This window comes from Lycorma delicatula, chromosome 10 (assembly GCF_047948215.1).
Source record: "Lycorma delicatula isolate Av1 chromosome 10, ASM4794821v1, whole genome shotgun sequence".
Taxonomy (NCBI): Eukaryota; Metazoa; Arthropoda; class Insecta; order Hemiptera; family Fulgoridae; genus Lycorma; species Lycorma delicatula.
This window is the reverse complement of record NC_134464.1, coordinates 53,244,251-53,259,079: the sequence shown is the minus strand read 5'-3', so window position 1 is coordinate 53,259,079 and position 14,829 is coordinate 53,244,251. Positions and strand designations below refer to the sequence as shown.

The 14,829-nt window shown below is 27.6% G+C and overlaps 2 protein-coding genes across 2 annotated transcripts in view; both read left to right on the top strand.

Moving 5' to 3' along the window:
- The window catches only part of LOC142330970 (Golgi resident protein GCP60), a 61,348-nt gene extending 48,960 nt beyond the window's left edge, over positions 1-12,388 (top strand). The window contains exons 7-10 of the mRNA XM_075376453.1: positions 1,392-1,516; positions 1,681-1,873; positions 6,216-6,447; positions 9,463-12,388. Coding sequence (XP_075232568.1) covers positions 1,392-1,516; positions 1,681-1,873; positions 6,216-6,447; positions 9,463-9,466 — 554 coding nt within the window. The 3' untranslated portion in view covers positions 9,467-12,388. The remainder of the gene's footprint in view (positions 1-1,391; positions 1,517-1,680; positions 1,874-6,215; positions 6,448-9,462) is intronic.
- Positions 1-14,829, top strand: part of LOC142331457 (putative methylmalonate-semialdehyde/malonate-semialdehyde dehydrogenase [acylating], mitochondrial) — a 247,944-nt gene that overhangs the window by 157,383 nt on the left and 75,732 nt on the right. The window lies entirely within an intron of this gene.

Genomic DNA, 14,829 nt, shown 5'->3' with positions numbered 1-14,829 from the left:
TCATTCCCTCATTACCATTTCCAGAGCACAGTTGAATAGTAGCGATGAGAGTCCATCCCCTTGGTGCTCTCTTGTTTTGATCTCAAATATTTTAGAGTTCGCCTCTGAATTTTACTTTTGATTTACTGTTTGTGAGAGTCAGTTTTATCATGTTTGTTAATTTTGCTATGTAGTTCGAGGTGTCTTGGAATTTTTAGTAGGTATTCTCTATGGATGCAGTCATATGCTTTCTTGAAGTCTATAAAAGTTATTACCATATCTCTGCTTCTTTTATTGTTATAATTGATTATTAGTTTGAGACTCATGATCTGGACAGCTCTTCCTGGGTTTTAAACCTCCCTGGTATTCTAGTTCTTTCTCTAGTTGTAAACGTGTTGAGGCTGATTCTTGAAAGAATTTTGTTCGTTTTGTCTAGGAATGAGATTTCCCTGTAGTTGTTAGGGTCTGTTTTATCCCCTTTTTTGTATATCAGGTGGATGAGGACTGTCGTCCAGTGTTCTGATAGTTCTTCGATCCAGATGTTGATAAGCTGTTGGTGAAGGGAGATTTTTCTGGTCTTCCTACATGTTTCCAGATTTCTGCAAAGGTCTGATCTCTGTTGCTTTATAATTCTTCATCTCACCCAATGCTTGGTAGATTTCATTTCTTGTGGGAGTGGTGGTGGTGTTATTGGGGTGCTGGTTGAAGAGTTTAAGTCAAAGTTTCTGTCAGTTCTTCACAGTTGAGTTTGCTGAAATATTTAGCTAGGATTTCTGCATTTTCTTTATTGTTATGGGCCAGATAATGATTTTCATCCTTCATTAGTAGGGTTTGAGGTTCATTTTTTGGAGCTAGTTTTTGAAGGTTTTGTGATAGTCTCAATTGAATTTTGTTGAATTCTTCTTTTGATTTCAGTGTATCTTTATGGTGTTGTCTTTTTACTTTCCTTAGGGTTCAGGTAGTTTCTTTTCTTTATTTTACTAGATTTTGGAAGCATGTTTCTGATTTTTGTGTTTGGTGTAACACCATGTGTAAAATCCATGTGTTTTATGTATCTTCTCCACTGTTTCATCGTATTCACTATTCTGCCATTGATGTTTTTTGTGGGGTTTTATTGAGGCCAATTTTTCTGAAATTGTTTAAGGTTTGGTTACCAGGTCTTTGAGTTTATCGATGACTAGTTGGCCCGTCTAGCCAAAACATAAACCTTTAGGGCCCAGGTCAGCCCAGACAGCATAAATATAGTTTTCTTTTAATATTAATAGATAACAGTTTCAGACTGTTTCTTTTTTATTAGATTATCTTTCTTCATTAGGAAAAAAATTTAAATAAGATTTTGAACTTTACTTATTTCAAGTTTTCTTGATTTATTCATAATTTATAACATGATTCAATGAATAATTTTTTTATAGGTGGCTCTCAAACAATATCATTGGCATCAATGTGGACAAGGAAAGATGTTAAACAATTCAAAGATTCTATACGAAAAGAAGGTGGTGATGCTATTATAAAAGTAGGACATGGAGAAACTGTAACGGTTAGTAGATTTTCTTTCTCATATAAGGTTAGTTTTGCTTATTTCTGATACCTTTTAATTTTTGATTGGATTGTGATTAGTGCCAATAACTTGAGTGGAAAAATTAAATTCAGTATTTCCTTTATTCAAATTGTAAATGACGAAACTGTTAAATTATTTTACAGGTACGTGTTCCAACCCATGAAGATGGTACATGTCTTTTCTGGGAATTTGCTACAGATAATTATGATATAGGTTTTGGTGTTTATTTTGAATGGACCAAGTCACCAACAAACCAAGTGTCAGTTCACGTTTCTGAAAGTGAAGATGACGATGATGATGTTGATGAAGATGATGACGATGATGATGATGATGAAGGTAAAATTCATAAACAGATTTTATTTTCTTATTATGCAAATTTCTTTAATGAAATTTAAGCTAAAAAGAATAAATTTATATTTTAAACACAGATTTTTTTATAACTCGCAGTTACAATTTTGGATGATATTATTTATTTATGTATCTATTTTTTTTTTTCTAATGATGAAGTGACCAATTAACAAATGTAATTTTTGGTCTGTCAAAAATAATTGGAGCTATCAAAAAAAGTATAATTTAATTTATAGTCATGGGATTTTCTTCAAATACTTCCTTATAATTAGAATTTTCAACATCATGATCTGATCACCAGCACAAATAACAACCAGTGTTACTTGTAGTAATTATTTTCTTGTTGAAATTTATATTTTCTGTTCATATCTTAAAAATATAAGTTTATATTTCGATACAATTCAGCAAGACAAATATTTTCAAGCAATTTCTTTCTTAAAAGTATATTATTACATGAATGTATTTAGTCTCTGTTAAATATAATTTGTTTAAGACTTCAACAAAGATGTACAATTTTCCTGTAGACATTTTCTTGTAAAAAATTTTGTATCAAAGTTTTTATATTTTTATACATTGTCTTACATTATTCGTTTTTTTTTTTCAATTTCTTTAAAAGGAAATTCCATAAATGGGTTTGGGAAAATGAAATCTACATTTCCTGTCATTTTTTGTTTTCCTTTAAGACAAATAAACGTATGGTAATATCTGAAACCTTATATAAGGATCATAAGGATTCATATTTAATACTTATCACAAAATTGTACAAACTTTTATTCCTTCTTTCTTTAAGGCACATTTTTCAACCATAAAAAAATTATGCACATATGGAAATACTCTCATTTGTAACTCTGTTAGTGTAGAAATCATCTACTGCATATTCATCAGATATGGACCCATTTTTTTTTTTTAATTAATAATGTCATTATGAATCAAATTTGTATTGAAAGTATTGAGCGCATCTTACAGAATCCGATCATCTTTTATAAGTTAGTACTTTATTTCATTATCCAAACACATTACTTCATTTGAACTTATTTTTTTTCAAAACTGTTTATCTACAAATTCGGTATGAGTTCAGAACAAAACAGTAAAGCAAAAGTTGTTAATAAACTTTGGTTTTCTTAATTGAACTAGTGCTGAGAACAGTATACTTTTTCTGCTTCTGAATGTCAGACCTCCTCTAATTTTTGTTACAAGATTTTTCTAGTTAATTTCAATTTACAACATTCTTAACCTTAATTTTTGTAGCAGGTAAATCCAGTTCTCAAAAATATATTGATTTGAGAAAACATCTACATTTAAAATTTTTTTCTATCGTAAGTTTTTCTAAATCTTTCTCAAAAATTCTACAAACTGATGAACTTTTGCCTTTTTTTCAATTTTTATTAAATTTTGAGATGATTTTTTACATATTTTTAATTTTTATTACAATTTTTTTTGCACCTTTTGTAAATTTTTTTTAATACTATAACTGTTTAATTATTTTTTATAATAACTTTCAATAGAACTGACTTGTTTAGCTCGTTTACAATTATTTACTAATTCCTTTTTAAAAATATTCTAAGATTTTTAAGCTTTTTAATCACATTGTATTTGATTTCTCTTGTTGAAAATTTATTTTGATAGATCTAAGTTTTTTCACATGTAATCCAGTTTTAACTCTCTCGTCCATCATTTAAAAACTTTGGATTTTCTCTCAAATTTAGCACACAAGTTTTGTTTCTTACTCTTTTCCTTGTCTGAAAACTCTGAATTTTCTCTTATCTTTTGGACACAGGCTCTTGTAAATGGTTTCTCTTTATCAGTAATTTTCGAGTTAACAAAATTTTTGAAAATTTGGAAGCATGTCCAGATAAACGATACCATTTATGGTTGCCTCCTGGAAGAAAAATGGGTTTTACAGTCTTCGTTTGAAATGGTTTCTCTTTATCAGTAATTTTTGAGTTAACAAAATTTTTGAAAATTTGGAAGCATGTCCAGATAAACGATACCATTTATGGTTGCCTCCTGGAAGAAGAATGGGTTTTACAGTCTTCGTTTGCTTAGGGTACAAAAAATATTGATTTTAGGGCTATCATGAATGTGCAAAGTTTCATGTGGGTTTTCGCTACTCCATATTCGGCAGTTATGGGGTATTGCCAGATGTGAAACTGTGACTCATCACTAAAAATCTATTATTGTCTGCAATTCTATCCATCATTTCCAGACAAAACTGCAGTTGAGCAACTTTGTCATCATCTGTAATGTGTTGAACCATGGTTACTTTGTATGGCTTCAAATGTATTGTTTATATAATACATGCCAAACAGTCATTTGTTGAATGCCAGTCTCACATGATGCATGTTGAGTTGATTTCTTCAGACTACGTACGAAGCTTTCTCTGAATTGTTCCATAGCAGCTTCAGGGAGGCTTGGACATCCTGTTGATTTTGTATGTTTAACAATCTCTCTCTCTCTCAACAAAGGTTTGGTGCCAAGAGTAAATAGCTTAATAGGAGGCTCCCTGTCGTACTCTGTATGAAAATTACATAGCTGACTACAAATTGTGAAACCACAAAACATAGAGAACATATTCTCCTCCAGAAAATGTTATAACCATTTTTAACAATACTGGTGGACAAATTCGGTATTAATGAAATACGCACGTCAAAACTTCATATGTTTTGCTCTGAAATGAGACCTCAGCCGAATCTGTAAGTTATCTAAATAATTTTTTAAATAAAAGTTGTGAAGTCCTTTTTGAATCACTCTCTATACATTTAAATTAGTTTTAAAGACAAGAATATTATGAAAACTGTGACTTATAATATGAGAATTGCGTTTTTATTAAGAAAGAAATTAAATTACATTTAAACATTAGCTAACTACTGCCTTGAATATTTTATTTAACATTTCATTTATCACTAATTTTTACTTGAATCTAAACAAAAAAGGTTATTTTTGTATCTACAGCCTGAATATCAGGAAATGTTTGATAACTTTGTTAATTACAGAACCTTGAGTTATCAGAACAGTGAGAACATAACTAATTTTTTGTATACATGTGCAGCTAAGAGATAATCTGGTCATGCCATCATGTATTTACATTGTTCTGTCAGTTTGGGTTTTGAATTTAATTTTACATTTTTTATTTAGTATAACTGTTCCCCTCGCCATTCCACTTAGAAGAAACAGAAAGAACTTTGTAATTATTTCCCCCTACCAGTTGTAAATTTATCAAATTTAATAATTACTCAGCAAGAGAAACACTGTTATAATATTTGTCCATATATAAAGAATGACTGATCCTCAGATTAAATTTTTAACACTATAAGCCTGACTGGTAATTCCAACAATGAAACTGCAGTACCTATGTTCACATCAACAGTCAGAGAGCAACCTGTCCTACTTCCAATGCTGACTAGACTGGGCATTATTGAACATCTCTGATGACTCAACAAATAAAGGCTTAACATCATGTCACGATATAGCCAATACATCTATTCCTCTTTTGGAAAAATGACTCTTCATGTGGTTATTTTGCTGAAGGTAGGATGACCTAAAGTCGATTGTATATAATTAATATATCAATTAATAATAATATAGTTTATACATAATATATATTTATTAATGTATTACAGATTTCTTATTTATGCTCACAGAAATAAAGAAATTCATCATTTTTGGAATAGTTTTTTTATAAGAATAATTATGTTATTCTAAGTGTACTAGGTACAAGTGAGCTCACTTGTTTATTAGAGAGGTGAAACAATTAAATCTATTTTTTTTTTTTTTTTGTGGAAAGACCTTGTGAGTATAAAAATCTGTATTAAAAGAATTTCAATTAAATAATATTAAAATAATTATTACAAGTAATTATGTTTTTATTATAGATTACCATAACATGAAATTTACTTGGCATTATTTAAAAATCATTTAATAAATAACCAAAACAGAGTACCAATAATACATGTTAAAATAGATAATATTTGTGTATTAAAAAATTATTTCTTTAAATAAATAATGTATTTGATGTAATAAATTGAATAGTTTCCTTACAAACACAAAACATAGGGAAAATTTTTAATTCTTCAGGAAAAATGTGTATATCGTATCATGCACTTGCACAAGATCTGCACAGAATATTTTCAGTGAACTAATTTGTTCATCTGATAGTAATTAAATTAAATTTATCTTTGAACTTGATAATCACTATTCCTATATTATGAGATTCATTCTTGAATTTTGATTTGCCATTCACGAGTGCGGTTTGTATTCTGTCTAGTTGCCCACAACTGTTGCAATTAAGATATTGAATGCTGAACTTATTTTAGTGTTTATTTTGTTATAGAATTTCCTGATGATGTTGAAAGAGCAAATTCATCAGTATCTAAGAGACTTGAAGCTGCTGCTAATAGACCACCTTTGTCAATTATAGTTCCGGTATATCGACGTGACTGTCAGGATGAAGTATATGCTGGAAGTCATACATATCCTGGTCAAGGTGTATATTTGCTTAAATTTGATAATTCTTACAGTTTGTGGAGATCCAAAACACTTTATTACAGAGTCTATTATACACGGTAAGTTTTTCACATAAGAAAATATAAACACCGGTAAAGTAAAGATAAGTGTAGTACCTTGTATCAAATTTGACTGTATGGTAATACACTTTTAAATCAATATTCTCCAAGAATGGAAAATAGTCTCATCTTAATTAATTTTGTTTTCTCTTAAGATTAAAGTAAGCTCATATATAAAAATAATAGGTATGGAGAGTAACCTTGTTTTTTATCTTTAAATTTAAAATTTATCGTTACATATATGAGCTAAATTGAAATGTTACAAAACAATTGTTTTACAAAACAATTAATTAGTATAATTTTATAATCTTTATTTTGTTTTAAGTACAATTTTTTGATTCATAATTTTTTGCATGCTAGTAGTTCTCACAGAATTATTGAAAAAAAGATTTCCATCATTTACATTATTGGCTCAGATATTGGTTTGGGAAGTTCATATCAATTAGATACCAAGCTTTTAATGCAGTTCATTCTGTTTCAAGGAACTTCGAGAATACTGGAAAATTTAATGTTTATAAAATTGGCCATATTCAATAAATTTTTGTCAGAAATTTCCCAAGATTAGAGGCAATCAGTCTATTTTTTTTTTTTTAAATACAGTCTGCTGCAGTTAAAATTCCAAAATGTCAGAGCTAAATTTTTCAAAATGGATCTTAAGATTTTTATAAAATTTTATTTCATAGGATGTAGAAATATCAGCAGAAGGGTTTATATTATAAAACTGAGAACAGTTTTCATCAAAATATAACTACACTGTCATTACTGGCCATAACACTATTGAGATGTGCTGTGATAATCACTTCCTATTCAATTTCTTTTTCTGTTTTGCCTCCGGAACCACTGTAAGGTATTACTTCAAGAATGAATGAAGATGATATGTATGAAGGTGAATGAAATGTCTCAGGTAGTCCATTCCGGAGATGTGTGGCTAATTGAAACCTAACCACCGAAGAACACCATTATCCATGATCTATTGAAATCCATATAAAAGTAACTGGTTTTCAAATTTTCTTTGCAGTGCATCCAGTAACTGCTTATAAACTTTTTGAAGAAAAGGCTTGTTATATGCAGTTCAAATAATCTTTAAAAGTATATTCCCGATAAGTTTAAAGACCTCCATACAGTAAAATAGTTTTCAGAATTCTTAATTTTTTTCAAACTACAAAGTGTTGGGTTTTTCTACCCAATATATGTATACCTCTTTTCCTTTGCTTGTAAAATATATGTAGGTGTTGGCCAAAATATAAATATATATATATATATATTATATATATTTATAAAAAATATTATATAAAGTTATAATATATTATAACTGCTTATTCCATTCAGTGTTTTGTATATTCTAACAGGATTTAAGAGAGAGCATTTAAAGAGAGTTATCAGTAATACAAGCTTAACATTTGAGTAATTTTAACACATTGCTGATCCAAATTGATGCAATTCTAAATTCTAGATCTTTGTGCACTCTAAGATCTAAACAATACTTCATATTTATCTTCCATAATTTCCTAATTAATAGCTGTGTAGTCAGTTTTCTTGACCCCAATCTGTCAGATCTGTCCATCAACTGACTTACCATACAACAATACTTTTAATAAATGTGTAACAGTTATGGTCAAGGTGATCTATTGATATGTTAATACAGCTTTCAACAAATTCAGTAGATTTTCATCATGACATCTTTTTCCTACTTAAGGAAGACAGTTTCCCTCCCCTTTATTGGCAGTTAAGAGTAATTAAACAATTTAATGGTGGTAGTGATGGGCTTAACAGATTAGTTTTAATTAAGCTAAAACATAGTGTAATAAAAAGATAAATTTTAGAGATTGAAAATTTCCACTACCAATAGTAACTTAATTTTATTGATCAGTGTCAGGAGAAGGATGTTCTTGAATTCTCCATTTTTTGGTAGTGTGGTTAGCATATAGAGTTGAGTACAATCCAGAGTTAGTGCTAACAGTACAGTCAGTACGCCAGATGCCTGTCTGTCATCACATAAACTTTACTTTAATAATGATTAAATTTTTTTTGAATTTAATAGTTATTCCTTAATTACATTAGTCACTTTAAATTTGTGTGTTTCATTTATTACCTTATTATTTACCTACTAAACCCATTCACATAAAATCTACAGTAAGCTTTCAAGTAATGTTTTTGTATTAAACTGTCTTCAGTTTGGAAAAAAAACCCTTGAGAATAATTTCTACAGTTACACTTCCATGTAACACTGAATGTCACTATTGTTTAGCATGTAATTTTTATTTTCAGCTCAGTTTATATTCTGAAACAAAAATTTATGTTTAAAAATGATTTTACTACTGCAAATGTTCATAATCTCAATAAGTGTATAGGAAAATTCATTGATGTTATGAAAATTCATAAATGTTCATAGGAAAACTGATTTGTTAACTCTAAAATCGATTATATTTTAAAAAAAAAAACATATTACTTTGACAAAGTTTTCAGCCGTTCCTTTTTTGGATCATTATTTTAAACTGTTCAACTCTTTTATGATTTTGAAAAAAATTAAAAACTTAGTTTTACAAAATGTGTTTTATTTTTGTATTGTAAATTGTCTTTTAAACGGTTGGATTGTGATCCGTTGTATGGTTTTATTTTTATTAACCTGTTGTACTTTGATGAAATGTTGTCCAACTTAACCACTGATCTATGATAAGTGAAATGATATTATTCCTTAATGAAGGAATTGCTCGACCTAGTGTTATGGCAGTAAAGTTTAATACATATTTTTTAAAAATTGTACCAAGTTTAGAAATAAAAATGAGAAATGAAATGGACTGGATGCCCTGTGCTCCAGATGAGAGTCGGTAAAAAATAAGGGATATTTGTAATCGATCTGAAACTGTGTTTTTAATTGATCTAAAACCAATTACTTTGTAGTAATGTTATTTTTAGTTCTGTAGGATCAGTCTAACTTTTCACATTAATTAATTAATTATTGAAAATTTATTATATTTTTACAAGTAATTTTAATTAGAAAATTTTTTTTTCCAGATAATGGAGAAGGATTGTATTTTTAACATTTATAGTAATTTTAAATTATTTACTGAAGTGTTTTTCTGTGTCGTGTAACAAATCTAATAAATTAGATCGGTACATTTTTCAGAGAACAAACAGATACTCAGGAATTTTTATGAAAACTATATTCCATTATTAATTTTTTCTGATCTGTCTGTTAACATATATTTTTAATATTTGTTTTACATTAACAGTACTGTTTTAATATAAAAAAGACAATATTATATTTGTTCTTACTGAGAAAAAGTATTTAATGTGTAAAAAAAAATTAATGTATGTATAATTTGTATATATAATGTAAAATGACAAGAACGTAATATTTGTAGTTCATTGTTTATGGTATGTTATTCTACATTGAAGAATTTTATTTTATGTTTGTACATGATATCTTCCTATAAAATAAATTATATTATTAAACTCATCAATTAAGGAAGCTGGCTGGCAGAACTTTCAGAATCAACGACTATTTTTTTTTTTTTTTGTTCGAATTTAATTTTTAAATTTGTTCCTTCAGTATATTTTTATTAGTAAATAATACAGTCATTCTTATCATAAGATAACTCGGAAATACATGAGTAATGTTCAACAGATTTGTTGCAATTAAAAAAGAATAATTTACTTGGAAAATGTGAATCCTGCGAAACACATAAAATTTTTAATAAAGAAGCTTGCTAGTGTTTTTTTATTAAGTGAGGTTATTAAAAATTTAAATGTTACTTAAAATTATTTTTTGGTGGTAGGCTGCTGCTGTTCGGTTCAGTTAAGATCTTAAATATCAAGACAGAAAAGATTCACATTTTGTGTAATCATAACCCCAAAGTAATAAGTGTTTTCTTTTCCTAAGGGAAAAATCTGGAGAACACTAAGAAAAGGTCCTCAAATATGATTCATAAAAACTTAATTACCTATATTGGACTTAAAAACCTAAATTGTTTTATTGTAACATGATAATTTTTTTTTTTTAAATCTAATCTTCAGCCAACTGTTTTACTGATTTGTTGCTGATTTATTAAAATAATTGGCAAGTTTGTAATTTTCGATTCCTTTGTTATTACTATATAAACTGTGCTGATCACTGACAAATTGCCCGCAGATATTATTAATATATTTAATGGGAAATGTGGAAAAGGCCTTTGTACTATTGTCCTTTACGTTGATGTTTCTTATTTGAATATCTACTTATTGTTCTAGATTTATTCTCTAAAATAGCTGAACCGTTTTACACCCCCAAAAATAATAAAGCCTAGAATTTTTTTGGCTAAACTATTTTCTAATTAACAAGCTGGTGCACCCATCTATAAAAAAAAATTTCAGGGAAAATATTATACTGCCCAAAAAACGTTTCTAACCAAATCTAATGAAATGATAGTCTGAAAAATTTGCTTGAATTTAGTACTTATGATTGATCAAGGAAGCATATCCAAGTGATTTCACTTGTTCTGTGTTGTGTTATTATTTAATTTTTTGTCATTGTTATTTTAGCATCATTACTTAGATAATTTCTTAAAAGGAATATAGTGCATGTTTGTTTGGACTCTTTTTCGTATGTTTTGATTCTGAATGGTCAGCCAGTAGAAAATAAAAATGAGGTCCAATTTCATTTCCCTGATCCCCAATTGTTTCCTGGGTAGGTTTCATGCAAATCTTTTGTTATTGATGACTTTAGCTAGTCGAACGGGGCAGAGAAGCTTTTTTAATATTTGTGTAATGCAGTATCAATTTCATCTTTTTTTAAAGATACCAAATTAGCTACATTAATAGTACCTGTAGATAAACTGTAAAAGTATGTAGTTTATTAAAACAGTAAAAAGCCTTTAGTAAGTTATGAGTTTTATTTAGAGGATGTTTGTAAATTTTGTCTTGCTATTATTTTATATAAGTTTTTTTTATTCCTTCCCTCATTGTAAATTGTTACTGAAAGAGACATCTGTTATAATTTTTGAAACCCGTTAGAAGTCAAAATCAAAATCTTAAAAAAAATAGTAAATAAGAGTTATATAACTTACCCATCATGTTCTCAGTTATCCTCCAATGACCATTAAACCATTTCTATTCATCAATCTCCATTTAATAAAAATGTAAACAGCATAATTAAGCACTGTTTTGTCAAATCTGATTACATTTATTTCTTGTTACAGTGTGTTTACAAAACATAAATTTTTAATATTGGAATAAAGAAAAGATTAAAATTAAATATCTTAAAAATTAGTTTGGTCAAGAATTATTTAAGATGTTAATTCATAACTGTTAATGACAGATATATGACATAGATGTTAATTCAATAAATATTAAATATCTTAGGGCCTTCTGTAAATAACAAGGCTTTATAAAAAAAGGATTATAATTTTTTTTTTAAGTGTAAATTAAAATCCCTATGCCTCTTATAACAATACAGTTTATATGAGGATCAAAATAATTTTTCACAAGTTAATGACCAACAAAGTAGATTAGTTTTGTATCAATGCACAAAAACTCGCCCCCTTTGCTAATGGAATACTTGTACAAATGTTTTATTAAAAATCACATACATAACATTTTTGTGTAATTATTAAAAGTCCATCAAATGAAATCTGTAAACTAATTGTCATTCCAATAGCATACTGTCTAATCTCCTTCTGTAATAGCAGCACTGCTTATTCTTGTTATGAATATGTTAATTATGTTGTATGCTAATTCTTTCAAACTTTTTATATTTGAAATATAATATTTTACTCCCATCTGCACATAAATGTCATATTTTAAAGAGTCTATAAAATAAATATTTTAATACTTGAGCATGAATTTCAGATTTTTGAAGCGCCCTTAAGAGTATTATGTAATGTCTCCTTTGCTTTAGTTTTGTTAGTTATCTTTAAAAAAAAAAAAGAAACAAAAGAATGTCATCTAATTTGAATTAGAGCCACTAACTCTTTAATCGTATGAATTCATATACTGTTATTCTAGTTGTATTAAATAAAGGAAAATCTTGCTGAAGTCTCAGCCCTACTGTGTAAAAATTACCAGCTGTCACTGAATTTGTTATTATAAAAGTCATGTATTTTAATACAATATGAAATTTACCAAGTTATAATATTCATTATTTATTTTTTGAAATTTCAAATAATTCATATTAACCACTGTACTAATTAAATTAATTCAATATTAACTAAATATTTAACCACCAAAACATAGTAACAGACTTAAAAAAATAACACCAATAATCAGCTTTTTGCAGGATCCTGCATCATGAGTTGGTATGCAATTATATAATTACATTAATCATTTATTAGAAAACTTAAAATTTAGAAAAAGATTAAATTAATACTATTATAAGTAATATAATTATGGATGATTCCAATAATGGCAGTGGAGTTGTGTGTTGTCATAACAAATTTTAAGGTTATAGTAATGTTAATTTAAGTTTTTTAATAATTGATAGGTGTAATTATAGAATTGAATACTAACTGATTGTGGGATGCAGTGGAAGTTGATAGTTGGTGTTAGTTTTACAAGTTTAACTGTTACTGTGTTTTGAAAATTTTTAGTTAATATTAAAAATTATTTTATAGTTTTTCTTCAATTAATTTTGAAGTAATCTTATATAAATGAAAATTTAGTTAATACTACTGAGTTCAAAGATAAAAATCATAAAATTACTATTAATAAATTTTGTGGTGCAAATATTTTTTTTTATTCTCTTATGTAATATGAAATAAAATATGTGTTATTTTTTTTAGTTATCAGGAAAGTAAATAGCTTGTTATTTTTTGTTTTATTTTCATTATCAATATTTTTTAATTTTAGTATTATTTTTCTTTTTTTAATTTACATTATATTGTATCTGTGATTAATTGATAAATTAATAAGATTACATAATATTTAAAATATTAAGGAAATGTTATTTAGATTATATTTAAAGAAATAAAAGTTTTTAATGAAAATGTGTTAATTTTTGTAATAAATAATACCTGTTATTTTAATTTGTATTCCAGTATTATGTTATTTTATCTTAAAATATAATGATTGGGTTACTTTATGTTTTTCACATCTTTAATAAATTTTTCAGATTTTTTTTTCTGAGGGATAAAATACCAATGTTGATATATCATAGACAAGAAATTAAAAAAAAAAAAACACATAACTAGACAGCTTATTGCTAATTTGTAAAAGCTAAAATATAAAAATGTATAAGTGAAGGTGATAGATTTATTTATTTCGATGTGGAAGTCCCAAGATACATTGACTGCTGTGTTCACTCTTTGCACTTTAACATTTGAGTATTTCTGTTTCAGTGACCCAGACTTAGGGCAACATTTTCTGACTTTTAATACAACATAGCATTCAGAACAATGTTTACTACATCAACTACAGTTCTTTCTGTAATTTACAGAAAAAAGGATTTTAATTATTATTAAAAATGTTTTTAGTATATTAATCTCTGTTATTAATAGGCCATTCTGTATCATGTAGAATGTTTTAAATTTCACATACATTTTTAATAGTGACATTTTTAATAGTAATTTTTAATAATTGATAATATTTTACAAATAGCATTTTAATTTCATGTCATGTGTTACACATTACCATATGTTAACAACAATATGTTACAATTATATATATATAAAATATATTGTAGTAAGATCATGTAATTGTACATAACTTATACAATCGTAATGTTGTATCTAACAAGATAACAAAAGTTACAATGTGCATACTGCCGCAATATCATAATAGGACATCCATGTTTAGACCAAATTGCCATCACTCTCTATTCACAAATAGTATGTAACAATTATCTATATATTGAACTATAAAGCTACATTCAATCTTACAATAAATCATAAAGCTCATAATATATAAATTGGTTTACAACTCATATTTACTTGAAATAGTTATAAGTAATTATATAACTTAATGAATGATCTGATTATCTTAATCAGTGTATACCTAGCATCGCATAGATCTAGTTTCTTATACAATGTTTGTGAAGCCTTATGCATCAAGATGTACCATTGGCCAGAGCAGTCGTGATGCCAAAGGGAGATTACATGTATGTTATCTAAAGTGGATTAACCTGTAGATTAATTGTACCTAGCATCGCGTAGATCTAGGATTTCTTTGATAATGTTGTTCGTAAAGCATTATGTGTCAAGATGTGCCCATTGGTCAGAGCAGTCGTGATGCTAATGGGAAATTGTACCTAACATCGCATAGATCTAAGCCTATGTATTAAGATGTATAACCTTTATATCATACCAACCATACAAATAAAGCTCAGGAATCCAATCCTCAAGCAAATGATGGACAAACTATCTTGGTGCCTTAATGGAACCAAAAGTAGCTTAAATAGCTTAAAGTAGCCCC